This window comes from Symphalangus syndactylus, chromosome 8 (genome assembly GCF_028878055.3).
Source record: "Symphalangus syndactylus isolate Jambi chromosome 8, NHGRI_mSymSyn1-v2.1_pri, whole genome shotgun sequence".
NCBI lineage: Eukaryota > Metazoa > Chordata > Mammalia > Primates > Hylobatidae > Symphalangus > Symphalangus syndactylus.
This window is the reverse complement of record NC_072430.2, coordinates 23,405,973-23,433,570: the sequence shown is the minus strand read 5'-3', so window position 1 is coordinate 23,433,570 and position 27,598 is coordinate 23,405,973. Positions and strand designations below refer to the sequence as shown.

Here is a 27,598-nt window from a genome sequence, read left to right as displayed (position 1 = left end):
GTCCAACAACGATAGACTGGATTAAGAAAATGTGGCACATATACACCATGGAATACTATGCAGCCATAAAAAATGATGAGTTCGTGTCCTTTGTAGGGACATGGATGAAACTGGAAACCATCATTCTCAGTAAGCTATCGCAAGGACAAAAAACCAAACACCGCATGTTCTCACTCATAGGTGGGAATTGAACAATGAGAACTCATGGACACAGGAAGGGGAACATCACGCTCCGGGGACTGTTGTGGGGTGGGGGGAGGGGGGAGGGACAGCATTAGGAGATACACCTAATGCTAAATGACGAGTTAATGGGTGCAGGAAATCAACATGGCACATGGATACATATGTAACAAACCTGCACATTGTGCACATGTACCCTAAAACCCTAAAGTATAATTAAAAAAAAAAAAAAAAAAAAGACCATTAGTCTGTTCTACCTTTCCTGAAGATTGAGGACGGTAAGGGATATGAAGGTTCCACTGAATACCAAGAGCCTGAGAAATTGCTTGGGTGGTTTGACTAGTAAAGGCCGGTCCGTTATTAGACTGTATAGAGGTGGGAAGTCCGAACTGAGGAATTATGTCTGACAGAAGGGAAGAAATGACTGCGGTGGCCTTCTCAGACCCTGTGGGAAAGGCCTCTCCCCATCCAGTGAAAGTGTCTACCCAGACCAAGAGGTATTTTAGTTTCCTGACTCGGGGCATGTGAATAAAGTCAATTTGCCAGTCCTGGGCAGGGGCAAATCCCCGAGCTTGATGTGTAGGGAAGGAAGGGGGTCTGAATAATCCCTGAGGGGTAGTAGAATAGCAGATGGAACACTGAGAAGTGATTTCCTTGAGGATAGATTTCCACGATGGAAAGGAAATGAGAGGTTCTAAGAGACGAGCTAGCGGCTTGTAACCTACATGGAAGAGGTTATGAAATGATGACAGAATAGAATGGGTCTGTGAGGCTGGAAGGAGATATTTTCCTTGGTCTAAGAACCATTTGCCTTGTGTGGGAAGAGATTGATAGGTGGAAGTTTTAGTGGGGGAGTAGGTGGGAGTGACCCATGAGAAGGAGAAAAACTGCCGTGAGGGACAGAAGTTGGAAAGCTAGCTGCTTCTTTAGCTACCTTATCAGCATAAGTGTTGCCCACAGCAATGGGATCTGATGCCTTTTGATGGCCCTTGCAGTGAATGACTCCAACTTCCTTTGGAAGTAAAGCGGCCTTGAGAAGTTTTTATTAAGGAGGCATTAATAATGGAGGACCCTTGTATAGTGAGGAAACCTTTCTCAGCCTATATAACAGCATGGTGGTGCAGGATATGGAAGGCATATTTAGAGTCAGTATAAATATTGATGTGTAGTCCCTTTGCAATAGTGAGGGCCTGAGTTAAGGCAATGAGTTCGGCTTCCTGAGAGGTAGTGCAGGGGGGCAGAGCAATAGTCTCAATGATAGATGTGGAAGATACTACTACAGCATAGCCTGCTTTTGCTGGTGAGTGGCAATTAGGCCTGGTGGAACTGCCATCAGTAAACCAAGTGTGATCAGGGTAAGGAACAGGAAAGAAGGAAGTATGGGGAAATGGGGTGAATGTCAGGTAGATCAGAGAGATATAGTCATGGGGGTCAGGTGTAGTATCCAGAATAATGTAGGAGCCCGGATTGAAGTCCGGGCCAGGAACAATGGTAATTGTGGGAGACTCAACAAACAGTGAGTATAGCTGAAGGAGCTGGGGAGCAGAAAGTATATGCGTCAGGTGTGAGGAAGAAAATGAAGAAAATAGACTTTGGAAGTTGTGAGAGCTGTAGAGAGTGAGGTGAGCATAGTTCATGATTTTGAGGGCCTCTGAAAGTATTAGGGCAGTGGCAGCCACTGCACGGAGGCATGATGGCCAGCCTAAAACAGTAAGGTCAAGTTGTTTGGACAAAAAGGCTACAGGGCGGGTTCCCAGTCCTTGTGTAAGAATTCTGACTGCACAGCCCTGCACTTCAGCTGTGTGTAATGAAAAGGGTTGGGATGAGTCAGGGAGAGTTAATGTGGGAGCAGTAGTCTCTAAAGCTGTCTTCAAGCAACGGAAAGAGGAGTGGGGAAAGGATTTAGGATCTATGGGGTCAGCTAGGTTTCCGTCTGTGAGTTTATATAATGGTTTTGTTAGGGTGGCAAAACCAGGTATCCAAAGGCAAAAGTATCCAAGTATGCCTAGGAAGGAAAGGTGTTGGGGTTTGAGAGATCAGTCGGACATGATCGGCAGGGAGAGCACGTGTGTTTATCTATTGAGGTAGGTAATGGATGGAGAAGAAATTTGATCTTTGGGTGCGGATACCCAATATTCTTTGGAGAATAAATGTTGAAGGAGCAGGAGGACAGGGGATTGATCTCCCAAGGGAGGTCCCCCGATCTGAGTCACGGCACCAAATTTCACACGCGTCCATGTGAAGAGACCACCAAACAGGCTTTGTGTGAGCAATAAAGCTTTTTAATCACCTGGGTGCAGGTGGGCTGAGTCCGAAAAGAGTCAGCAAAGGGAGATAGGGGTTGGGCTGTTTTATAAGATTTGGGTAGGTAGTGGAAAATTACAGTCAAAGGAGGTTGTTCTCTGGCTGGCAGGGGTGGGGGTCACAAGGTGCTCAATGGGGGAGCTTTTGAGCCAGGATGAGCCAGGAGAAGGAATTTCACAAGATAATGTCATCAGTTAAGGCAGGAACTGGCCATTTTCACTTCTTTAATTTTCAGTTACTTCAGGCCCTCTGGATGTACACGTGCAGGTCACAGGGGATACGACAGCTTAGCTTAGTCTCAGAGGCTCGACAGAAATGTGCTCCCCCAAATTATAAGAGGCGTGCCTACCGGTCCAAACCCAAAGAATGGGCTAAGAGACCAGAAGTACAGCGAAAGTGAAACTTGACTGTCAGTCTTGCAAGATCAGGTGTCCGTTGAGCAGGCATATCTTGTACAGTTACAGCAAGCAATTTATCCCCTGGTGTGCAAGTCCCTCCCCCGGTTCCTCTAGGCTGAGCACTGTGGGGTTACAATCTTCCTGGACGTAGTCACCTAAGTTTCTTTTCTTGTTTTTTATTGGTCGTTGGGTTGGGGCTTTTGGTATTTTCCTTAGGGTCTTCTCGCTGCATTTTGTTGCAGCCCTTAATGCATTGTAATTGTAGTCAGCTCTGGGACTCTTCAAGTATTTGACCTGACCCAGGGGGTTAAGCAAGCTGTTAGGAATAGATAAGGTGAGCTACTTTTGCAAGCTAGTAAACTTCCATTCTAAGCTAAATCCTCTCGTTTGGGTGAGGGTACCTAAAGGGTCCCAATAAGCAGGCACTGGCTATTAAGGCAGGGCCCTAGGGTATCCTGTTCTTCCATAGCTTACAGGTCCAAGTGTATTCAAGGTATTTTGTCTTGAAAATGGACCACCATATACGTTGTTTTCTACAGCTAGGTTACATCCACAGGGACTCAAATATAAAAGTATGGCGTTCTTCTCAGGCCGTATTTAGTTTGCTTTAACAGCACCCACAGTCAGTAGCTTCACACTGAAACAGACAGACGACAGGAAAGTCCACAGGCTTCCCTTCCCCACAAGGTGTGGCAAAGGAAGGGAGAATACTTAGAAGACTTAAAGAAGATTACAGAGTTCAAAGCCAGGGCACTAAACAGAGTTTTCTAAACTGATCAGCTGTTTCAGTCCATCCTGCATGGGTGACTATTCAGGCTGAGCCAATCCACCATTTCAACACGTCCTGTGTGGGTATCTATTCAGTTGGAGCTGATGAAATTAGTGAAAACCAAAAGAAAGGAAGGAGGGAGGAAGAAGAAGGAAAAATAAAAACACAACAAATAGGGGACAGGAGAGGAGGGAAAGCATAGCTTAGAGGGGTGGCAAGGAGTCTTGGGGAGGCTGGAGGAAAACTCCCAGTTGCAGCAATACTAAACTGAAGTTTCAGACAGCTGCCCATCAGCTGCAGAGGGGTCCGGCTCACAAGCCTCCCACTTGGGAGAGAAAAATATTCCCCATGTCCTGTGGACCTGCAGCGGTTGCCGGAGAATCTCTTATAAACCAGACTCTGGCTCCCCATGTAATGGAAATTGACATGGGGCCAAGCGGATTTCCTAGACAAGGGTTGTATTTCAGGGCTTGTGCTCAAGAGCAAGGGAGACAGGGGAAGTGCAAGAATCCTCCCACTGGTTTTCTAAAAAGCGTTGGTAGGGATTGTTTTATTAGGCAAAGAGCGGGAATTGACATCAGGGGTAAGGGGTGCAGGCTGGGCTGGGCAGAGCATGTTAAGGGTAAGGTATGCAGGTCAGCATAGCCAGTTGTGATGGTTACCTTGAGTAACAGGCCACCTGGTGGTCTGGCCCGCGGCAACTATGCTGTAAATCAATAGTTCAGCATTCCTTCTTGAGTAGGGACACTCCACAACCTTGGTTCGATTTTGGATATCCTTAGGCCAGTTTCTGGAATTTTTTTTTTTTTTTTTTTTTTTTTGAGACGGAATCTTGCTCTGTTGCCAGGCTGGAGTGCAGTGGCACGATCACGGCTCACTGCAACCTCTGCCTCCCAGGTTCAAGCGATTCTCCTGCCTCAGCCTCCTGAGTAGCTGTGACTACAGGCGCACACCACCATGTCCAGTAGAGATGGGATTTCACCATGTTGGCAAGGATGGTCTTGATCTCCTGACCTCATGATCCACCCACCTTGGCCTCCCAAAGTGCTGGGATTACAGGCTTGAGCCACCACGCCCGGCCTGGAATTCTTTAAGTAAAAGGCATGGTTACATGAAAGCCCAAAAGAATAATATAGTGTTAAATCAAGTTTAGCCTAAAACTGCCTCCTTACATCCTTTAAGTTTGGCCTAAAAGTTTCTCTGTACATCGTGATCTGTAACAAATGGAGGTATGAATGGACCATAGCCTACACTGTGCCAATCACCGAGTTTTGGCCAATCAAATGTAGCCAACTGTTGGAACCATGTTCACAAAAGGCAAATGCCAACCTATACCCAATCCAGCTGTTTCTGTACTCACTTTTCTTTTTTATTTTTTTGAGATGGAGTTTCATTCTTGTTGCCCAGGCTGGAGTGTAGTGGCACAATCTCGGCTCACTGCAACCTCCGCCTCCCGGGTTCAAGCGATTCTCCTGCCTTGGCTTCCTGAATAGCTGGGATTACAGGTGCCCACCACCATGCCTGGCCAATTTTTTGTATTTTTAGTAGTGATGGGTTTTCTCATGTTGGCCAGGCCGGTCTCGAACACCTGACCTCAGGTGATCCACCCACCTCGGCCTCCCAAAGTGCTGGGATTACAGGTGTCAGCCACCGTGCCCAGCCTCACTTCTCTTTTCTGTCTGTCACTTTCCTTTTTCTGTCCATAAATCTTCCACCACATGGCTGTGCTGGAGTCTCTGAGCCTACTCTGGCTCAGAAGGCTGCCCGATTTGTGAATTGTTTATTGCTCAATTAAACGCCTTTGCATTTAATTCAGCTGAAGTTTTTCTTTTATCAGTAGAATGACTACTTTCTTTTGTGAACCTCGAATATCTGAGATGGTCTCAGTTTAGAAAGTTTATTTTGCCAAGGTTGAGGATGTGCACCTGTGACACAGCCTCAGGAAAGACATGTGCCCAGGGTGCTCGGGGCACAGCTTGGTTTTGTACATTTTAGGGAGACATGAGACATCAATCAATATATGTAAGAAATACATTGGTTCTGTCCAGAAAGGCGGGGACAACTCGAAGCAGGGAGGGAGCTTCCAGGTCACTGGTAGGTGAGAGACAAATGGTTGCATTCTTTTTTGAGTTTCTGATTAGCCTTTCCAAAGGAGGCAATCAGATATGCACCTATCTCAGTGTGGCAGAGGGAAGACTTTGAATAGAATGGGAGGCAGATTTACCCTGAGCAGTTCCCAGCTTGACATTTCCCTTTAGCTTAGTAATTTTGGCACCCAAGGTTTTCCTTTCACACTTAGTATGACTATTAATGGGTCTTAATATAACTATTAATGGGTATGGTGTCAGTGAGGTAGCATAGTGTTGTCTTGTGATCAGCGGGAATGCGTGAAAGAATGCTCTAGTGGGGGAGAGCTGAGCCAAGCTCCATCCTTACTCTGTCTCACATAGACATACACAAACATACAGACACAAATAGAGACCTTATAACTTTCAAAAAGTGATATAAAATTTACTAGTTTAGGCCAGGTGTGGTGGCTCATACCTGTAATCCCAGAAGTTTGGGAGGCCGAGGTGTGTGGATCACCTGAGGTCAGGAGTTCAAGACCAGCTTGGCCAATGTGGTGAAACCCCATCTCTACTAAAAATACAAAAATTAGCTGGGTGTGGTGGCAGGTGGCTGTAATCCCAGCTTGGGAGGCTGAGGCAGGAGAATCACTTGAACCTGGGAGGCGGAGGTTGCAGTGAGTCCAGATCACGCCATTGCACTCCAGCCTGGGTAACCGGAGCAAAACTCCGTCTCAAAAAAATAAAATAAATAAAAAACAAAAAACAAAAACAAACAAAAAAACTTACTAGTTTATATAAGAGCTCTTTTTCATCTTTGCCTCACTTTTATTCAAATTGTGTTTCTGGCAGATGGAACAAGTTGTTTCCTATTCATTATACGGGCTAATGCTTTTTATTGATATTTGTGGGGGAAACCTTTAAGATCTTTTTACTTGCCTTGATACATAATCTCATAGAGGCTATGGCTCAGCCTCAGGTGGTTGTTTTAGTCAACGGCAAAGCTACTTTTTAAAGTGGGCTAAGCTAAGGAAAAAGGCATTGGAGTTTTCTTAAGAGACTGTGGTTTTAATTGGTATTTATCAGGAGGGGAAGTAAATTTCTTGAATTTTGTGATAAGAAGCAGTACTACAAGTAAAAGTGAGGAGCCTCAATTATGGGGTCTAAAGCAGAATTACTTCCTTGGATGTTTGCATTTTAAAGAGATGGCTCTTGGCTGGGTGTGGTGGCTCACACCTGTAATCCCAGCACTTTGGGAGGCCGAGGTGGGCAGACTGCCTCAGGTCAGGAGATGGAGACCATCCTGGCCAACGTGGTGAAACCCCGTCTCTACTAAAAATACAAAAATTAGCCAGGTGTGGTGGCACACGCCTGTAGTCCCATGCAACTCGGGAGGCTGAGGCAGGATAACTGCTTGAACTCAGGAGGCAGAGGTTGCAGTGAACTGAGATCGTGCCATTGCACTCCAGCCTGGGTGACAGAGTGAGACTCCATCTCCAAAAAAAAAAAGAGGTTGCTGTCAGGTTCTTGAGAATTTAGTTCTGGATGGTAGAAGATTTACATCTCAAAAGGGGAGAGGAATTATGCAGACTTTTAAAGTAACTGCTCTAAGAGGATTTCCAGGGACATATTTGCCTATTGTCAGGTTTTGGTCTGTGACAAACAGGAAATTCTCCCAACAGTGTTGAGCTTTAACATTTAGGTGCTTGAGGATGGGGGAATGGACAGTTATTTGTCTGGAGAGTCTGCAGTGCTTACATGTCCAGGCTGAGGCCCAGGACAATTACTATTTAAGTTCTCCTTCTTAAGGGCAGGACAGTCCCTTTTCCAGTGTCCTGGCATTTTATAGTATCTGCAAGCATCTTTTGGAGGGGAGGTTTTGGGATTGGTAAGAAGGATGGGTGGAGCTTTAGGTTATTCCTAAAGCCACATTTCTGTTTTTGTAAAGACTCAGTAAAGCCAGAACATTTATTTATTTTTTAAAAATATTTATTTATTTATTTATTTATTAGGTATGGGGTCTCACTCTGTGGCCCACGCTGGAGTACAGTAGCACAACCATAGCTCACTGCAGCCTCAAACTTCTGGGCTCAGTAGATCCTCCCACCTTAGCCTCCCGAGTAAATGGAACTACAGGTGCATACCACCATGCCTGGCTAATTTAAAAAAATTTTTGTTTAGATACAGGGTCTCACTGTGCTGCTCAGGCTGGTCTTGAACTCCTGGCCTCAGGCGATCCTTTTGCCTCAGCCTAGAACAGCTATTTTTTAGTACTTCAAAGAATTGGGTGGCGACATCAACAATAGCATTCACGGATTGGCCTGCCCATCCAACTGCCCTATTTTGAAATTGTCCCCTTATGTCAGAGAGAAAATTTCTAACTGACATGGAAACCAAAAGATTCCTGTGTTCCAGGGCTTCTGAATTTAGAGCTGTGTGCCTTTGGAATGTTTCTATAAATCTTTTAACAGAGCCTTTAGGATGAATTCCTGCCCTCAGAGCACATCATTCCACTTGAGCCCATTGACCTGTAAAGGGAAGTCTTCCATAATATCTTCTATCAGACTGGACTATCAGCCTTCCACTGGTCCGTGTGCAGGAGGAAGGTGGTGAAGGGGAGTTTATGGTGGGTGTAGATTTAAATTTTTGTTCTAAATCTGATTTCTGTTATTTAATTTTATTAAGGGAGCCTTTTAGGCTAGCTGTGATACTTTTTGTATCCTTCTTTCAATTTCATCCTCCCCTATGGGCAATTAGGACATTTGTTTAGGGTAAGTGCTCTCTAAAAATCCTTTTAAATATGAAAGCTTTTCCAACTCAAAGGATCTGTCATCTGGCCACTGACAATTTAGGGTTTCCAAAAGCATACTTGTTCCAACATACTATTCAAAACCAGTAAGTCTTTATATGGCTTGACCGTAAACTACATAGCCCAGAAAACTTCAGTAATGATTTATTTCAGGATCTCAATGTTATTAGTGCTGGTTCTTTTCTGTCTGTCCCTGTAACTAACAACAACACAACAGAAATTACAGAAATATAGTCACTTCCAGAAAATATTTAGTCAATTGTCTAAGATTTTGGTCAATATGGCACCAAATAGATATTGGAGCTTTAAAATAGAATTGATTGATTTTTTGGAATAATCTGGAATTCTAGATGTAATAAACATTTAAAATTGAATTCATTTAAATTAAGGTAGTTTCACACACATCTTATGTTATTTAGTAAAGACTCAGGACTAGTTTAACCTTTGTTATGTTGACACTTAGAATATACGCTCTCTAACATCAGGATTATAAACAACCTAAGTTTGTAAATTCGTGATTTTAACTTTTTCCTGCTCTTAAAAATTGATACACTATCTTAATTAGTTTAAAAAGCCAGTCCTTTTTATTCACAGATTCAACTACCTTTAGAACATTTTAGGAAAAAAATTGTGGCAGGGTATGCAGCATAGGGTAAAAAGAGCACTGTGAACTACTGTATTTCCTGTAATGAAACATCTGCAATACAAAGCATGCAGTAGTAGAAAACCGTGTTCCTCTGAAGCACAGGTATAACGTGCATGCTGTAATAGATTTATCAGACTTTAGGAATAAGAATGCTCTAATAGTATGCTCATCCTGTTGGGAATAAATCTTTGGAATTTTAATTCACATGTGATTTGCAAAATCAACAGTAGCATCATTAAAAATTCAATCTGTAATCAGTATCTGAGCCTATTCGTAACTATGTTTTCCTTTCTGTAACTGATGGATCCTGGTGGTTTGCCATCTTACGAATCAATCTCACACTGAAGATTCTTGGCCTAGCACTCAGACATGATGGATTGTGGCCTTTCTCTGTACCCATTGCCTTAGGAAGTCCTTGAGTATAATTGTAACCAGTGTGTTTCATTCTTTTCCCCTGTGGCTATGGAAACCTCTTCAGGTTGGTGGCTACTGGGATAAGTCCTGTAGCACAGTGACTCAGCTGAAGGAAGGTCTCAACCGAATCCTCTGCCTGATCCCGTATAATGTGATCAATCAATCTGTCTGGGAGTGTATTATGCCGGAATGGCTGGAAGCCATCAGAACAGAAGTCCCAGATAATCAGTTAAAAGAATTCAGGGAAGTATTAAGGTGGGTAAGTAGTTTAATGAAGTCATTGTAATTATAATCATACCTAATGTTTGTTGAGTATGTACTGTGTGCCTGTCACCTTACTAAGCGTTTTATATAATCTCATTTACTTTTTAACAACCCTGTGGAGAAACTTGAAGCCCCAACATGAAATAGCTGCAATACCTCAACCTAAGATGATTTGGCATTGTCCAGAAAAGATTTTGTTCTTGTGGAAAAAACAGATGTTTACTTATTTTGAAATTTTCAAATATAATTATAATTGGTGGGATGTGGTGGGAAAGTGCAAAGGGAAACTGTTTTAGATGCTGGGGAGCAATGCTAATGCCTTAGAAATGCAATTCCTTCTGTTAAACCTAATATGAGGAAGAACAGTAATGTTATTAACAACCATATGAATTATTTATAAGATCTCTATTTCAGTGACATAAACTTCTCTTACAGTAAAGTGAAATATGTTGATAACAGTTCAGAACACAAACTAATCTAAAAGGCTTGGCTTTCCAAATGGGGAATAGTTAGAAAGACAGTGGTGGTATTAGTAGAACCCAATCTATGCCCATTGGTCATTTACTTTTGTTGCTCTGCTTTCCAGCAAAATGTTTGACATTGAACTCTGTCCTCTGCCTTTCTCAATGGAGGAGATGTTTGGTTTTATTAGTTGTCGGTTTACAGGATACCCCTCCTCTGTGCAGGAGCAAGCTTTGCTATGGCTTCATGTAAGTGAATAATACTTTTGATCATTTTAGGAAATAGTTCTTAGCTTATAAGCTTTAGATCCCTGGGTCGAGGGAGTGGGAGTTATAGCAAAGAGTTCAGAAGTCCCCATGTTTGCCAAGAAAGAATATCTCCTATGCATAGGTAAATGAGTAAATTTCAAATATATGTTGCTCTAGTTGTGGTTAATAACATATAAATATATAAATTGTGCAGTAATATTACTGAATTCATAGTAGCTTTAGGTCCTTTTGTATTTTTCCATCAATGGCTATTAAAAGTATAATAGCTGTCTTGTGGGATTCTGATACATCTTTGATATTAAACAGGTCCTTTACTTGGAAAGATGGGGAAGGATTTAGTGAGTAGTTCATGCTGTTCCCTCAGCCTGGGCTGACTTTCTCTCCTGTCTCTATTTGTGAACTCCAACCTACCTTTTAAAGTCCATCTCAAAAATTATCCCTTATCTGAAGTTTTCTGCTACTTCAAACCCTCATCTTCCCAGATTCTCTGTGTGAGTTTGGTTCTATTTCTGTCTCACAGTTTTTGTCTGTCTTGCCACCTGATTACAAGCTCCTGAGTGCAGGGGCCAGATCTTACTCATTTCTGTATTTATAACCCCCTTCATCCTCTCCTCCTAGAATACGGCACATGCTTTGTATTTAAAAGTGGATGTTCAATTAAAGTTTATTAAATTAACTTGAATACCTGATATGAGTTTGTGCAGTTATAGAAAATGAGGACAGAATCAGTGTTTAGATTAACTACAGGTACAGATACATTTCTGTGTCATGCAAGGATAGGATCCCATAAGCTCTTCAAGTTGTAAAGATGCCTTTCTGGGTTCGAAACTGAAGAGCAATATTCTTCACATTTGACAGAGAGTAAAGGGACCATTTTTTAAAAAGTCAAAGTTTGGGCCAGCTCGGTAGCTCACACCTGTAATCTCAGCACTTTGGGAGGCAAAGGTGGGTGGATCACTTGAGCTCAGGAGTTCAAGACCAGCCTGGCCAACATGGCCAAAGCCAATCTCTACAAAAAATACAAAAATTAGCTGGATGTGGTGATGCGCACCTGTAGTCCCAGCTACTTGGGAAGCTGAGCCAGGAGAATCTCTTGAGCCTAGGAGATCGAGGCTGCAGTGAGCTGTGATCAAGCCACTGTACTCTAGCCTGGGCAATAGAGTGAGACCCTGTCTCAAAAAACAAACAAACAAACAAAAAGTCAACTTTGGGATTTAGAATTTTAACCATTTATTCCCAAATGGATTTCGGTAAGGTAGTTCCCCTTTTAAGAAAGCCAGTCTACCTACAGATGGCTGGATGTTGCCTCAGTTACCCTGTTGCACAGCCCTTACACTGTGCTCTTTGGGGATGAGCCTATACAGCTTTGTCCACCACTATGGCTACAGCGGAAACATTTACACATTTTACGGACTGGGCTTTCATCCAGCCTTGGTTTATAAGACAAGAGTGTTGCAGCTGAAGGAGGTTTTCTAGCCTTGGTCTATTTGGAGGATAGAGTGGACACTATAGTGGTTAGAGTTGACTCATTTATAATTAATTGTGGAAACGCGTGCAAGAGCTCCCATGTGCCAGGCCCTGGAATAGGCACTGGAATAAAAATGGGACTGGAAATAGTCCTTTCTGCATACTTCCTTTCTTTTTTCTTTTTTTTATTTTTTTTATTTTTATTTTATTTTTTTTTTTTGAGACGGAGTCTCGCACTGTCGCCCAGGCTGGAGTGCAGTGGCACAATCTTGGCTCACTGCAAGCTCCGCCTCCCGGGTTCACGCCATTCTCCTGACTCAGCCTCTCCGAGTAGCTGGGACTACAGGCGCCCGCCACCACGCCCGGCTAATTTTTTTGTATTTTTAGTAGAGACGGGGTTTCACCATGGTCTCGATCTCCTGACCTCATGATCCGCCCGCCTCAGCCTCCCAAAGTGCTGGGATTACAAGCGTGAGCCACCGCGCCCGGCCCATACTTCCTTTCTTTACACAGCTCACTGTGGGAGGGATAGGATTAGACAATTAAACAGAAGAAAAAGTAATAATTGCTCTAATAAAGGTATGTATAAAGGTTAAGAAAGCAGAGAACAGGGATGTATTAATTCTGTCTGAAGGAAGAAGGCATTTTTTTCCAGAAAATTAATGACAGAGAAGGTGACTTGATTTGGGCCCAGATTGACACCAGGTTGTACCAGACAGCAAGATCGGATGGGTCATTGAGATCAGAGTGGGGATGGCCCAGAGAAGCAGTGCTAGTCCAGGAGAAAGTTGAGAACTAAGGCACTAGCGGTGGGTATGGAGAGTGGGGGACAGCGTCAAGAGAAACTGAGAAGTGTTAATAGAAAGAACATGGTGACCTATTGGATGCTGGGGGTGAGGAAAGGAGAAAGTTCGATGATAACTTTGATTTTCTTAGTATGAAAATTGGAGGATGACTGTGTTGATAGAATATGTATAAGGCTAATTATCCTTATGTTCAATAATTTGCTTTGGAAAAAGAAGGTTAAATATAGCTCTTTTGAGTTTTAAAATTTACATATGTTTTTTGGGGGGATATATGCCTTTTTTCCCTAGGTATTATCAGAGTTAGATATCATGGTTCCACTTCAACTACTAATAAGTATGTTTTCTGATGGAGTTAATTCAGTCAAAGAGCTGGCAAATCAAAGAAAATCAAGAGTCAGTGAACTGGCAGGGAACCTTGCATCTCGAAGGGTAATTATTGCCACATTTGTTCTTGTCTTACTTTTAAAAATCTTGAAAACCCTTGTCAGTTATCCTAAGCCTGAAAGTACTGTCATAAGAAACCAAAAATGTGTTTTCAGTCCATCTCGCTGTGTTCATCTTTTAAGTGCATTAAACAGTCACATTTGTTTGGTATAGTGTATAACCAGTAAGTCATTGAGTTTTCATTTTATTTTTAATTTCTTTGAATTTTAGCTCTCTCCCTTGATGAAAAAGAGTAGCTTTTTGGTAACATTCCATTTTTATGAGTCTCCTGGTGGATAAGAATTTTTTACCAGCTCCTAGGCAGATCAGTGCTTCACTTTGGGGGTGAGGAGTCTGGGAGGAGTTTGGATGATTTTCTTTTTTCCTTGTCTTTTGGGAAGATATGATCAACTACTGGTGACTGTGAGGGATGCTGTCACTGTGAACCAACTGAGCGCATTTTATTGACCCCTTTGCATCATTGTAGGTGAGAAAAGTCAAGATAGTCTGGTCTAAAGTGTATACAAACTGCTGGACAGCTTTGATTATTTTTCTATGGAGGCCTGATAGAGTCTCTGCTGATGTGCTGCTGTTCTCAGGCCATGAGCAGCTGTGGAAAGGTTGACTCTTATTGGATGGTTGGCAGAAAATGTTCTCCACTCTTTCCTTGTCAAGCCTCTCTACAAAATTTCCCCCACTGTATGCCACAGGCCTCCAGCCATTCCACCTGATATCTAGGGATTAAAAAATGGAACATGATTATGGGTTTGTATTCAGTGTTTTTAAAGAATATCATTACTTATTTTGTCATCTGCCTGATAGGAGCCAGCTGCCAACCATCTATACTTTATTTCGTTCTTCTGTAACCTTTAAAATGACATTCCTTTGTGTAGCACTTTACTCAGTGCAATGTGTTCACAACAAACAATATCACAGAATTGTGTGAGGCAGCCAGGGAAGAACTCATTATCTTCATTTTACAGCTACCTAACCTGATGTTCAGTGAAGTGAAGTGATTTCCTACAGAAACACCGTGAATACCTGGGTATTCTGATTCTTAATGGGGTAATCTTCCTCTTTACCTTAAAAATGGTGTTTGAAGAGCTTTGTGGTTACCACAAAGATTTTTAAGACAGAAAAATACCTAGGTGATAGGTACAATCATACCCCAAACCTCAGTATCACGCAATATAACTTTGTAACAAACCTGCACGTGTGTTGTTCCGATTCTAAAATAAAAATTGAAAAAGAAAAAAAAGAGAAATATGATTTGAGAGTGATATACAGATGTATTAGTCAGGATCCTGATTCAGAATTTATCCCAGATAGTTTAAATGACAGACTTTAATGGAGATTCTGCCTATAGTGTTATGGGAAAGCTTAAAGGAGCAATACAGGTGGACAAGGCACCCAGAGTCCAGGAACAGTCCAGTAGAAAGTCCTTACACCCCCAGGGCTGAAGGAACAAGGGAAAGAGTTCCTGGGGTACCAAACGGGAGCTGAAACTGTAAGAAAGGGCTGTTTAGAGAAGTTATGGAGTGCTGGAGATGCTCCCAGAGATGTAGCACCCAAGTGGGCAGGGAGAGGGGAGAAATCCTCCTGCCTCTCTCTCCTCCAGCTTTCAGGACTTCCGCTGGTGCCTCCCATTGACTGAACCCAGCCAGGCTTGGTGGCTTATGCCTCTAATCCCAGCAGTTCGGGAGGCTGAAGTGGGAGGATTGCTTGAGTCCAGGAGTTAGAGACCAGCCTGGGCCACACAATGAGAACTTGTCTCTACAAAAAAATTTTCAAAAAATTAGCTGGGCCTGGTGGTGCATGCCTGTAGTCCCAGCTATTTGGGAGGCTGAGGTGGGAGGATTGCCTGAGCCTGGGAGGTCGAGCCTGCAGTGAGCTGTGATCTTGCACTCCAGCCTGGGCAACAGAGCAAGACTCTGTCCCAAAACAACAAAAAAATCCAAAAAATAAAAACCATTGACTTAACCCAACTGGAAACCAGGCAGCAAAGGAGCCAGAGGAGACTCAGTCCACGACTTCTTGGGCATAGAGTAGGGCCAAGGAGGTAGTAAGGTTCTGAGCAGGGGTTGGGTGGACAAATGGAGAATAACCAGTACAAAAGGTTTGTCATATATTGTTGTCCCATAATGGTTTAATAATTGTAATCCCCAGAGACCATCTTTTAACCAATCATGTCAATTTGAGATTCTGTGCTTCTGATTCTAAACATTATCTTGCAATATTTTACTTTTGTAAGTTCTCATTTTTCAGAGTACGGTTTTCAGTAGATTCAGACAATCTGGTCTCATTGGACATGTTTGATGGGTGGAAAAATGTAATGGCAGATGCCTTCATTCTTCAGGGTGTTGATGTCACTTCCTGACAACTAGGAAGTTTGAGCGGTTTTATTTCTTGTTTTTATACATTGAGAGAATCCTTAGTATTTGGAGGTACTAATGCCATTGGTTAAGGAAGGAAATAAGTGTGACAGCTGGAAATACCTTACATAGAGTCCCTGAATATTTTACACAGCATTTGAGCTTCTGTGAGTTCATTTCTATGTGTTGCCATTCTTTCTTGTAGGTGAGTGTTGCCTCTGATCCTGGTCGACGAGTTCAGCACAATATGCTCAGTCCATTTCATAGTCCTTTCCAGAGTCCGTTTCGGAGTCCTATGCGTAGTCCGTTTCGTAGCCCTTTCAAGAATTTTGGACACCCAGGAGGAAGGACTATTGACTTTGATTGTGAAGATGATGAAATGAATCTAAATTGTTTCATCCTCATGTTTGATCTTCTCCTGAAGCAGGTAGCTGAAGCATGAGCTTCCTTTAGTTCAGAGGTGAAGAATGAGAGAAAGCGTTGTACAGCAATTCTTTCCATGTGTTGGGCATCTCCACACTTATCAAAATGATGCAGCATCACCCAAGACCTTTTGCAAACTCCTTTGGAGATTTCCTAAAGAGTCTGAAAACTACTTATGTGAATATCTGCAGTGATGTTGACATATGAGAATGGATTGAATTTTAGAAACACCCTAGCATCATTAGAGTTGATTCTGTTAAATAAATTGCATGAACAAAACGATGATACTATTGTTGGGAAGGGAAAGGTACAACTCTACAGTAATGAAGCTAATTTTAATATATTTTATACATTGATTTTTAAAGTTAATTTAAAAAGAAAAGTTAAAAAGGTTTTGATGAGAACATTTCTTTTTAAGCTTTTATTTTGAAATAATTTCAGATTTGCAGAAAAGTTACAAGAATACTATAAAGAATTCCCAAATACTCCTCCCAGCAATTCTCCAGATGTTAACATTTATTTACCACATCTGCTTCTCTCTTTCTCTGCATGTGTGTGCATTAATTTTTAATAGATCGTTTGAGACTAAATTGCAGACATGATGTCCTTTTATCCCTGAACACTTCGGAGTGTATTTTCTAAAAAAAAAGGACATTCTCTTACATAAACACAGTACAGTTATCAAAATCAGGAAATTAGTGTTATAGTTCTACTACATAACTTGCAGAAATTATTAATTTTGAAAATTGATATAATAGCAATATCATCTTTATAGCAAGAGAAAAAAGCCTGGCTTTGATTAAGGAACAATCTAGAAGCACTCATTGCAATTATAGGTACCGTTTCCTTTGTCTTCTTTAATCTAGGATAGTTCCTCAGTCTTTATCTTTCATGTCCTTGACGTTTTTTTTTAATTATTTTTAATTTTTGTGGGTACCTCATAGGTATCTATACTTATGGGGCCTTGACATTTTTGAAGAGTATAGTCCAGATATTTTGTGGACTGTCCCTCAATTTGAGTTTGCCTGATGCTTCCTTATGAATAAATTTGGGTCATGCATTTTCTTGGCAGGAAGACCACAGATGTGATCTTACATCCTTTGTAATGCATCATGTCAGTAGACATAAGATATAATAATATCCCATTACTGTGATGACAACTTTGGTCACCTTAACCAAGTGACCAAAATCTGCCACATTTTTCTGTGATAAAGTCACTATTTTCCCTTTTGTAACTAATAAGTAATTTGTAACTACCTTATGGATTTCCTATTTATTATCAGGCTTTCATCCACTAGTTTTAGCATCAATGGATGATTCATCAATTATTACTATCTTGACAGTCAAGTGACAATTTTCCAATTCCATGATTTCTTCTAAATGTATTCGCTGGTATTCTACTGATGGAATAGTTTATCCTTCTTTCCCATTTACGTGTTTATTTGTTTATCTACTCATTCCCGCAGTGCCCATGGATTTTTATGATATTTGGTGGGTTATAATCTGTTACTATGATTCTGTATTTTGATGCTCATATTGTTCCACATTTGGCCAGTGGGAATCTTTTCAAGCTGGCTCCTGTGTTCTTTTGGCACGTCCACATCATTCTATGAACTCTTCCTTGATTTCTGGTGTGACAAGATGTTCCAGGCTCATCTTATATTTTCCTAGCCCCATCCCTGGAATTCAGCCATTTCTCCGAGGAGCCCTGGTTCTTTTTAGCAGCTCATGGTATTTAGAAACCAAGATCTGGAATCTAGGTGAGGAGCAGCATTTTTTAAATGTGTAAAATCTCACAAACCGATTATCCAAAAACAAAAACTCTCTTTTAAATCTCCTACATGATTTTTAAAATAATTCCAATTGCTTCATCTTGTGTTTATATTCCTTCTAGAAAAACCCACAGACAGCAATGTATATGTATATTCATGGTCTTGAAGCCTATATTGTCATTAAATAATTCAATATTGCTGTCAGTTAGTGAAAATTATCCCCAAGTAGTGTGCCAGTGGAATATTGGACAAATGGACCAAACTCCTTGTTCTTCTTCTTTTTGTGTGTGTGTGTGTGCGTGTGTCTTTTTTTGATGTCTTTCAGATGGAGTTACAAGATGATGGAATCACGATGGGTTTAGAGCACAGCTTATCAAAGGACATTATTTCTATTATAAACAATGTCTTCCAAGCCCCCTGGGGGGGATCCCACACCTGCCAGAAGGACGAAAAAGCAATCGAGTGCAACTTATGTCAGTCTAGTATCCTCTGCTATCAGCTTGCTTGTGAACTCCTGGAGAGACTAGCTCCTAAAGAAGAAAGCCGGCTGGTGGTAAGCAGTTGAAGAAACAAGATGACCCGTGTATAATAGCATTAAAGACTGCAGTAGCTGATGTAATGGAGTCTTCCTCCAGCAGCATCTTATGCTCCATGCTGGGTTATACGTGAGACTGTGTTAAAAGAAACTTTTCCCATTGCTTCTACCAACTCAGGCTCTTGGAAAGGATACAAACTGGAGCCACGCTATACAAAATTCTATTAAGTGGCTTGAGTGAGGGTTGTAGCACCTCCATTCATACGGTTTCATGCATTACTAGTATTTTTAAAAGAACTTTTATCACAAAGTTATATTACAAAGTTTAAGTGACAATGAATACTGTAAAATGTATTTTTTTTTTTTTTGAGACAGTGCCTCACTCTGTCTCCTATCCTGGAGTGCAGTAGCTTGATCATGGCTCACTGAAACCTCTGCCTCCCAGGATCAGGTGATCCCACTTCAGCCTCCCAAGAAGCTGGGACTACAGGCGCCGACCACCGTGCTTGGCTAATTTTTAAATTATTTTTTGTGGAGACAGGGGTTTGCCATGTCGCCCAGGCTGGTCTTGAACTCCTGAGCTCAAGTGATCTACCCTCCTCGGCCTCCCAAAGTGCTGGGATTACAGGTGTGAGCCACCGTGCCTGGCCAAATGTATGCCTTTTTAAATTGTTTCTCCATCTAGCTGTTGACAGACACTTGGGTTGCCATACCTTGCTGTCTGTAACTCACATGTTATAGCAGTTTCTCACTCCTAAAAATTTGACTACCCTGGACAACCCCATTATTTGTGCCTTTAATTTTTTTAAAATTTATTATTATTATTATTATTATTATTATTTGTTATTTTTAGAGATAGGGTCTTGCTCTGTCACCCAGGAGTGCAGTGGTGTGATCATGAATAGCTGCAGCCTTGAACTCCTGGACTTAAGGGATCCTCCCACCTCAGCCTCCTGGGTAACTGGGCACAGGCATGCCACCATGCCTGGATAATTTTAAACATTCTTTTAGAAATGAGGTCTCGCTATGTTGCCCAGGCTGGTCTCAAATCCTGCCCTCAAGTGATCCTCCTGCCTCACCCTCCCAAAGCACTGGGATTACAGGCGTGAACCACCGCACCTGGCCAGTATTTGCATCTTTTTTTTTTTTTTTTTTTTTTCTTGAGACAGAGTCTTGCTCTGTTACCCAGGCTGGAGTGCAGTGGCACGATCTCGGCTCACTGCAACCTCTGCCTCCCAGGTTCAAGCGATTCTCCTGCCTCAGCCTCCCTAGTAGCTGGGATTACAGGCATGTGCCACCACGCCCGGCTAATTTTTGTATTTTTAGTAGAGACGGGGTTTCACCATGTTGGTCAGGCTGGTCTCGAACTCCTGACCTCATGATCTGCCCACCTCGGCCTCCCAAAGTGCTGGGATTACAGGCATGAGCCACCTTGCCCGGCCATTTGCATCTTAATATAGCTCTGTGAGCCCGTTATTATTCCTTCCTAATCAAGTCCTGTTATTGAATAAAATGTACATGGGTGGGGAGTGACTTGATGAGTGGGACTCTGATCTTGGAGACTAATGCAGAGGTGAGAAAGCAGGCCTAGGAAGATTTAATGATGTTTTTGATCTTCTTCTATATATATTTGAAGTGAAAGAAAATGTTTCAGCAATAGCGGATCGAGATTTCTTTACACTGTTCTGGCAATAAGCTCCAGGGTCTTCTGGGGTGAGGTGCCTTGGCCTCTGGCCTCAGCAGCATGGGACCCGGGACACAGCAGGTGTGCAGTCCGGCTTTGCTGAGCTGAGCAAACGATTCCTGACACCCCTCCAGGGCTGCTTACCTGGCTGCCTGTCCTGTTTATTTCAGGAGCCCACAGACAGCCTTGAGGATAGCCTCCTTTCTTCCAGACCAGAGTTTATCATAGGCCCTGAAGGGGAGGAGGAGGAGAATCCTGCAAGCAAGCATGGGGAGAACCCAGGCAATCGCACCGAGCCTGTGGAACATGCTGGTAGGTGTGCTCTGACTGCTGGGGAATGCGCCATGTGCACATGGCCTGATGTTCAAATCACCGGGTTCTTGGTTTAATACCGACTTGGGCAAATTCAGACGTGGTTTCCTTAGTATAGACTCATGCAGAGGAACATTTCCCAGCAGATTATAAAATGAACGGATCTGTTACAGTTCCTGCAGAACCCAGTTCCCTGAGCATCTTTCTGGCAGCTGGCACCCGTTTTCAATAAAAACTCATCGCCTCCCTACTTGCAATGCGAGGTACTCTCTGTGGACCAAGGCTGGGCGCTGACAATCTTGACAGCCACTCAGGGCATTTGGCTAAAGCAGAGTGTTTCTGGATAGAAGCAGTGGGGCTCTGGCGGTTGGGCTGTGCAGGCTGAGCTCAAAGGCTACTTTGCTGGCTCTTAGCTGGGACTGGGGAGCGGCCACCTTTTCATTTGTCTCAAAGCTCTTGGGTGGACGCAGTGGGGGCAGCGAGATGGCAGACAGGCTCAGGAATCGTACTCTAGCTCCTGTCACATGAGGGCATTTAGGAATTTCAGGATGTGACCCCACGTGCCTCTGGGAAAGCCTGATTTCTAGCTCTGGGTGGTGGCACTCTGGGAATCTATATGAGACCTGGGGCAAATTTGGGCAGCTTTTCAATCTTCCTGCATCCACGATCTGGAAGAGTTAGAATAGCTTGCTCCTGGTCAGGCGCGGTGGCTCATGCCTGTAATCCCAGTACTTTGGGAGGCCAAGGTGGGCGGATCACCTGAGGTTGGGAGTTCAAGACCAGCCTGGCCAACATGGAGAAACCCTGTCTCTACTAAAAATACAAAATTAGCCGAGCGTGGTGGCTCATGCCTGTAATCCCAGCTACTAGGGAGATTGAGGCAGGAGAATTGCTTGAACCGGGCAGGCAGAGGTTGTGGTGAGCTGAGATCGTGCCATTGCACTCCAGCCTGGGCAACAAGAGTGAAACTCTGCTCGAAAAAAAAAAAAAAAGAATAGATTGCTCCTGGGAGCCCACTCCAGTATCGGGAGGCATGGGCTTGGCATCATTTCTTCAATGAGCAGCAGATATTATTAGGGGACTGTTTTCTGGGGTTCATTGCAACTGTGGAGGTAACCCTACTAAATCTTCGGTCAGAACTGACTGCTTCTCCATGGATCATATGAACAGTGAATTGTGTATGAATATCTCAGCTAACACTATTTCATGTCCTAAACTTTAGAATTTGAAGGAATACCTGCGGTGATCTGGTTCACTGGTTTTCGGTGTGCACTTCTTGAAGCTTTAAGGGCTCGGTGTGATTTCTTTTGGAACATCCTCAATTGGGGCAACCCCTGGGGGGAAGAGGAGGGCAAAATGTAAAGACCCAGGCTCCCCACCTTGCTTCTGCCAGATCGCTCCAACTTGCTCTCTTTCATTCTTTCATATGTTGGAGTTCTTTTTTTTTTTTTTTTTTTTTTTTTTCAGGTAAGGGTCTTGCTCTGTCATCCAGGCTGGAGTGCAGGAGTGCGATCACAGCTCACTCCAGCCTTGACCACCCGGGCTCAAGCAGTCCTCCCGCCCCAGCCTCCCGAGTAGATGGGACCACAGACACGCTCCACCATGCCTGGCTAATTTTTTAAACTTTTTGTAGAGATGGGGTTTCACCATGTTGCTCAGGCTGTTCTCGAACTCCTAGACTCAAGTGATCCACCGTCTTGGCCTCCCAAAGTGCTGAGATTACAGCATGAGCCACCACACCTGGCCCATGTGTTGGAATTCTAAGATTTTCTGCAAACAAAATATTCTGCAGAAAAGAAGTTTATAATCTGCTGATCCAGTTTAGCCTTCGCATTTGGCAGATGAGGAAAATAAATCCCAGATGGGTTAAACAACTTGCCCTGGTCATGTCACTCCTACTATTCATTCACAATTTATACTTCATATTTCACATGATTCCAGAGCTGTAACAGAACGTCAGAATCCCTAAGAAGCAGAAACACAAACAAAAGCTCCACTCCCCAGCTTCAAGTCTAGGTATCCCTGGGCTGGGGACCTGGGAATTGGAAACAACTAATTAGTGGCAGGGTTGGGACTAGAACCCAGGTCTTCTAGTTTAATTTAGGATTAATTAACTTGTTGTAGGTGGTGCAGCAGCCAGGGCCCAGGCCCACAGTTGTGTTTCTGTCAGGCATTCATGCCTAAGGGAAGCTGGGACTTCACTCATGATCCAATAGCCTGTACTCTTTCTATGCAAATATATTTTTTAAACCTAAGCTAGCACACAAATCAATTAACTGCTGCTTTTATTTCTATGTAATATTTTATTGGAACAATGGTTAAAATTAAGCAATTTCTTTTTTCTTTTCTTTTTTTGAGACAGGGTCTTACTCTGTTGCCCAGGCTGGAGTGCAGTGGTGTGATCTCAGCTCACTGCAACCTCCACCTCCCAGGTTCAAGCAATTCTTGTTTCTCAGCTTCCTGAGTAGCTGGGACTACAGGCACCCACCACCAGGCTGGCTAAGTTTTTTTTTTTTTTTTTTTTTTTTAAGAGATGGGGTTTTGCCATGTTAGCTAGGCTGGTCTTGAACTCCTGACCTCAAGTGATCTGGCCGCCTCAGCCTCCCAAAGTGCTAGGATTACAGGTGTGAGCCACTGCGCCTGGCCAGCAATTTATTTTTAAATGTTTTTCTTTTCCTTGCTGAATTGTTCTGCAGTCCACTTATTAAAACACATGCTTTGTTCTCCCCTGCATGCTCCTCCAGGCTCCTGTGGCAGCTTTAGCCTCTTTTCCTGCTCAGGCTGTCTGCTGTCTTACAGGATGCAGTTAGAAATTGTCTCCGCAGGAGAGCCCCTCTTCTCTTTCTTCCAAGACCAGGGTTCCCTGCTGTTCAGAGCCTCTCCTGCTTCTGCTCTGCGGGCCTTCAGGCAGTGATCTGGAGCTCTTCTGTCCTAGAACTCAGGGGTGCTCTGTCAACACGTGTTCAGAGACTTCCCCTCCCTTCTAGTGCGTTTCCCTTTTTCCCATCTTGAGGCCTGGCCCCTATTTCTTATAGTGGTCAGATATGTCCACCACCAAAAATATATTTAAAACTTTCACATCAAACAAAACAGTCAAGTACTTATGACAAGCATTTAAAATACATTCAGGCAGAAGATTCCCAATGGACTTTTCAGTATCTAGACCAAGAGAATTTGACTGCCGTTGCCTCTGATCCTAGGGATTGCCAAAACATGTAATGGTGATTTTAACACATTCTGCACTAGTTTCTGCATCTGGTTAACTTGTGAATTCTTTTCTCTAGCATGCCTCATGTATAATATATTGCTGCCCCCAGTATGGGGGCAAAAGTTTTAGAGATCCTCCCGAGAGGGTGAAAATAATACGTAGTTGTTCTCATCTGAATATGTTCAACTGTTTCAAAATGCGCCTCTTTTTGTGAGAATCCATGGGATAAACCTCTTTAGTTGCTAGTACAACTTGAACACCTCTCTCTCTCTCTTTTATTTTTTTTGAGACTGAGTCTTGCTCTATTGCCCAGGCTGGAGTGCAGTGGCTCGATATCAGCTCACTGCAACCTCCACTCTCCCAGGTTCAAGCGATTCTCTTGCCTCAGCCCCCAAGTAGCTGTGATTACAGGTGCCCACCACCACGCCTGGCTAATTTTTGTATTTTCGGTAGAGACAGGGTTTCACCATGTTGGCCATGCTGGTCTTGAACTCCTGACCTCAAGTGATCCACCCTCCTTGGCCTCCCAAAGTGCTGGGATTACAGGCATGAGCCACCACCGCGCCCGGCCGAACACCTCTCTTTAATACCTGCATATCTCCCTTCCAATTAGGAAGGCATAGCTAGCCAGGTTCCAGGTCCCTTCAGGGAGCAGCAGAACTAACACAACTAGCAGCACTGTGCAGTCAATCATGTATTCAGTTGTCTTTGGGTAGGGTTAGCTCCAGGGAGCCAAAGACATCTGAATACATGATGGACTGCCCAGTGGAAAATGGAAACTGGGAATCCTCAATTCAGAAGATTTCCTGCACTTGTATCATAGCAGGGATATATGCTAATTTGGAGAGGAAATAAAAACATTTCTCAAACAATTTTGCATATATTCTATGTCGATTTTTTACTCTTCTTGGTTTTTACGATCTTGATAAATTGATGAATGATGGGGGAAAGGAAGAATTAGCCTAATTTTTGTGTAATTATTTCTTCACAGCAGTAAAGAATGATACTGAAAGAAAATTTTGCTACCAACAGCTTCCGGTAACATTGAGACTAATATATACCATTTTCCAGGTATATTTTCTGATGTCTTTGAATACTTGGCTTGGTAGCATTACTGTTCTGGATAACTTAGTAACCATGTGGTTTTTTTTTGTATAGGAAATGGCTAAGTTTGAAGAGCCAGACATTCTTTTTAATATGCTCAATTGCCTGAAGATTCTCTGTCTGCATGGAGAATGTTTATACATTGCCAGAAAAGATCACCCTCAATTTTTAGCCTACATTCAGGACCACATGTTGATTGCAAGGTATGTCTTCCTAATGGTTTATTTTGTTTGTTTATATATTAGGCTTTAGTTGTGAAAATTAAAGTTAGATTAAGATTTACTGGCTTGTTTGGGTTATTTTTTGAGCCAGGACAGCTCGATTGCCTATGATAACTACTTTTATTTTTCTTTTTTAGTCTAATTTAAAAGTACATTAATACAAGGAATGGTAATTTCCATTTGCCTGATACTGAATAAATAGAAAAGTTAAAGTAAAAATTATTTTATGCCTTTCATTTGTTAGATGGCTTAAGAATATAGAAAATATAGAAAAATGCCAAAAAATATGTTAATATTTACCTAGTATAATTAAGTAAGGACTTACCTACCGTCTTACTTAAAATAGAACTGCTAATAGATGTCTAAATCTCTCCATATACTATCTGACAAGTTATTTTTTAGAGACTGGTGAGACATTTTGAAAATTATAATAAAACATTACCCTAGATTTACAGTGTTTTTCCTCCTGAAAACCTTAAAATAACTCTTGCAATCTTCCTGGAAATACATCAGAAACATCCTTATTTTATATGTATGAGAATGAGTCAGTAAAAAAGGAAAAGATTGGTTCAGGTTAGCTTGATGACAAACCACATTCAGGTTCTATCTTTCTTTACTCATTCTGTTTATTTATTTATTATTCATTCAACAAATATGAGGGCTTACTGTATACATTCTTGTTTTAGGTACTTAGGGAATTTGCAATCTAGTTTGGAAGGGGGTGAATCCTATATGGAGAAAAGGTGACCACATAATTTAGTATTCAAATTTGTCTGCGTTTGAGAGTGAAGAGAAGTGGTCTTCATAATAACCCCAAGAGGATGAATATAAACTCGACAGTCTTGGTTAAACTAAGATTCATGGTCATGTATATATAAGTCACTGTCAATCCAAGGGAATGTGATAAATTACTGCTTTATACAGCTCAGAGGTGGGAGAGAGCATTTCTGGATGAATGATGAATGATGAAAGGCTCTGGAGACAATACCACTTGAATGGGCATTGAGATAATGATAGAATTTTCATTGGTAGAGATTTGAGATGGGTGGGGCATGTTGTAAAACCTGGGAATGTCAAGAGCAAACAGATGGCAGAGTTGGAAAGGAGGGACCAGAAATGAGCAGGGCATACTTGGGGGATACCAAAGCTTTATTTATTTATTTATTTATTTATTTTGCTGGATGGTGTGGATATAAGGGAGTAATGGAAAATGAGGCTGGAGAAGTAGGTTGGGATCCAAGTATGAAGGGCCTTGAAGATAGGGATTTTATTTAGTGATGTTTGGAGAGCCATGGAAGACCTTAAAATAGAGTCAGAGGTGCGCTTTACTAGAATGAGTATGGAGAAAAGAGAGATTTTTGGAAAGCACCCAAATTTAAGAGAGTGCTAAGAGCACATTGCAAAGGCTTACTGAATATAAACACACAATGCAGAACTTTCTTCTGAAAGGTTTGTTAGAAGAGGAAAGGAAACATCAGATACTTAGAGAGAAAAGGGAGTAAACATTAAGGATTTTTAGGATAAAGAAAATCTGAACAGCCAGGCGCAATGGCTCATGTCTGTAATCCCAGCACTTTGGGAGGCTGAGGCAGGCAGATCACGAGGTCAGGAGATTGAGACCATCCTGGCTAACACAGTGAAACCCTGTCTTTACTAAAAATACAGAAAAATTAGCCGGATGTGGTGGCGGGCGCCTGTAGTCCCAGCTACTTGGGAGGCTGAGGCGGGAGAATGGCGTGAACCTGGGAGGCGGAGCTTGCAGTGAGCCGAGATCGTGCCACTGCACTCCAGCCTGGGTGACAGAGCGAGACTCCGTCTCAAAAAAAAAAAAAAAAAAAAAAGAAAAGAAAAAGAAAATCTGAATATATTTATAGTCAGTGGCAAAGGGCCAGAGAAAGAAAATAGTTAGTGGGTCCAAGTTCTGGAAGGCAGGATAGTGTGCGATCAAGAACAAAGGGTAGGGTGGAAAACAGGAAGAATACCCTTTCCTTTGAAAGAAGATAAATTTTGAGGAAAAGAGAAAGTGTTAAGGGGAGTTTATAACAGCTGACTTAAGCCTTAAGAATATTAGGTGTTAATGTCTTCTCCTGAGTGGGGGATGATGGACGTTGTGTTGGGAGCTTCAGGAACATGGAAAAGAGTATGGGACAGCCTGCATGAGGAAAGCAAGAGGAAGTTAACAAGAAATAACCAAAGAATCACCAGCTTTAGGGTTCGGCTGGAGTTAGCTAGCACTAGTTTGCAGTGGACCAGCTTAGTAGGGGTTTGGGTTTCTTTTCCTCCGGCGCTCAGGGTCTTGGGAGTGGACGAGAGCAAATGGGCAAAGGGTTTATTTGGGACCGGCGACTGGTGATATGGTTATGATGGAAGCTCAGAGGGATGAGGATTCCAGAGTGATGAAACGGTTGTCTCTGGGATCCATTCTACAATTGAAAGCAGATGAAGCCAGAAAAATTGATATTTGGAAGAATAGTATGGAAAAGAGGGCAGAGGAGTCTCAGTCAGGATGGGCTGGGGTATGGGGGGAAGTTGGGTGTTCTCAGCCTTATAGAGGGGAGGTCAGTGTCTCATCCAGCAGAGTAAGGACACCTGAAGTCCAGGTGTCAGCAGTGCCGTGCGCCCTGTGATGATTCTAGGGGAGGAGCCTTTCTCGCCTCTCTCCTGGATTCTCATGGCTGCTGGCAATTGTT

The 27,598-nt window shown here is 42.6% G+C and overlaps 1 protein-coding gene across 16 annotated transcripts in view; it reads left to right on the top strand.

The window, feature by feature from the left end:
• Positions 1 to 27,598, top strand: part of UNC79 (unc-79 homolog, NALCN channel complex subunit) — a 309,568-nt gene that overhangs the window by 163,197 nt on the left and 118,773 nt on the right. For all 16 annotated transcript variants that reach the window (XM_063643951.1, XM_055288333.2, XM_055288335.2 and 13 more), the window contains 8 exons: positions 9,651 to 9,841; positions 10,437 to 10,560; positions 13,143 to 13,283; positions 15,855 to 16,076; positions 18,170 to 18,397; positions 20,234 to 20,375; positions 24,575 to 24,654; positions 24,742 to 24,890. In XM_063643951.1, the coding sequence (XP_063500021.1) occupies positions 9,651 to 9,841; positions 10,437 to 10,560; positions 13,143 to 13,283; positions 15,855 to 16,076; positions 18,170 to 18,397; positions 20,234 to 20,375; positions 24,575 to 24,654; positions 24,742 to 24,890 (1,277 nt within the window). The remainder of the gene's footprint in view (positions 1 to 9,650; positions 9,842 to 10,436; positions 10,561 to 13,142; positions 13,284 to 15,854; positions 16,077 to 18,169; positions 18,398 to 20,233; positions 20,376 to 24,574; positions 24,655 to 24,741; positions 24,891 to 27,598) is intronic.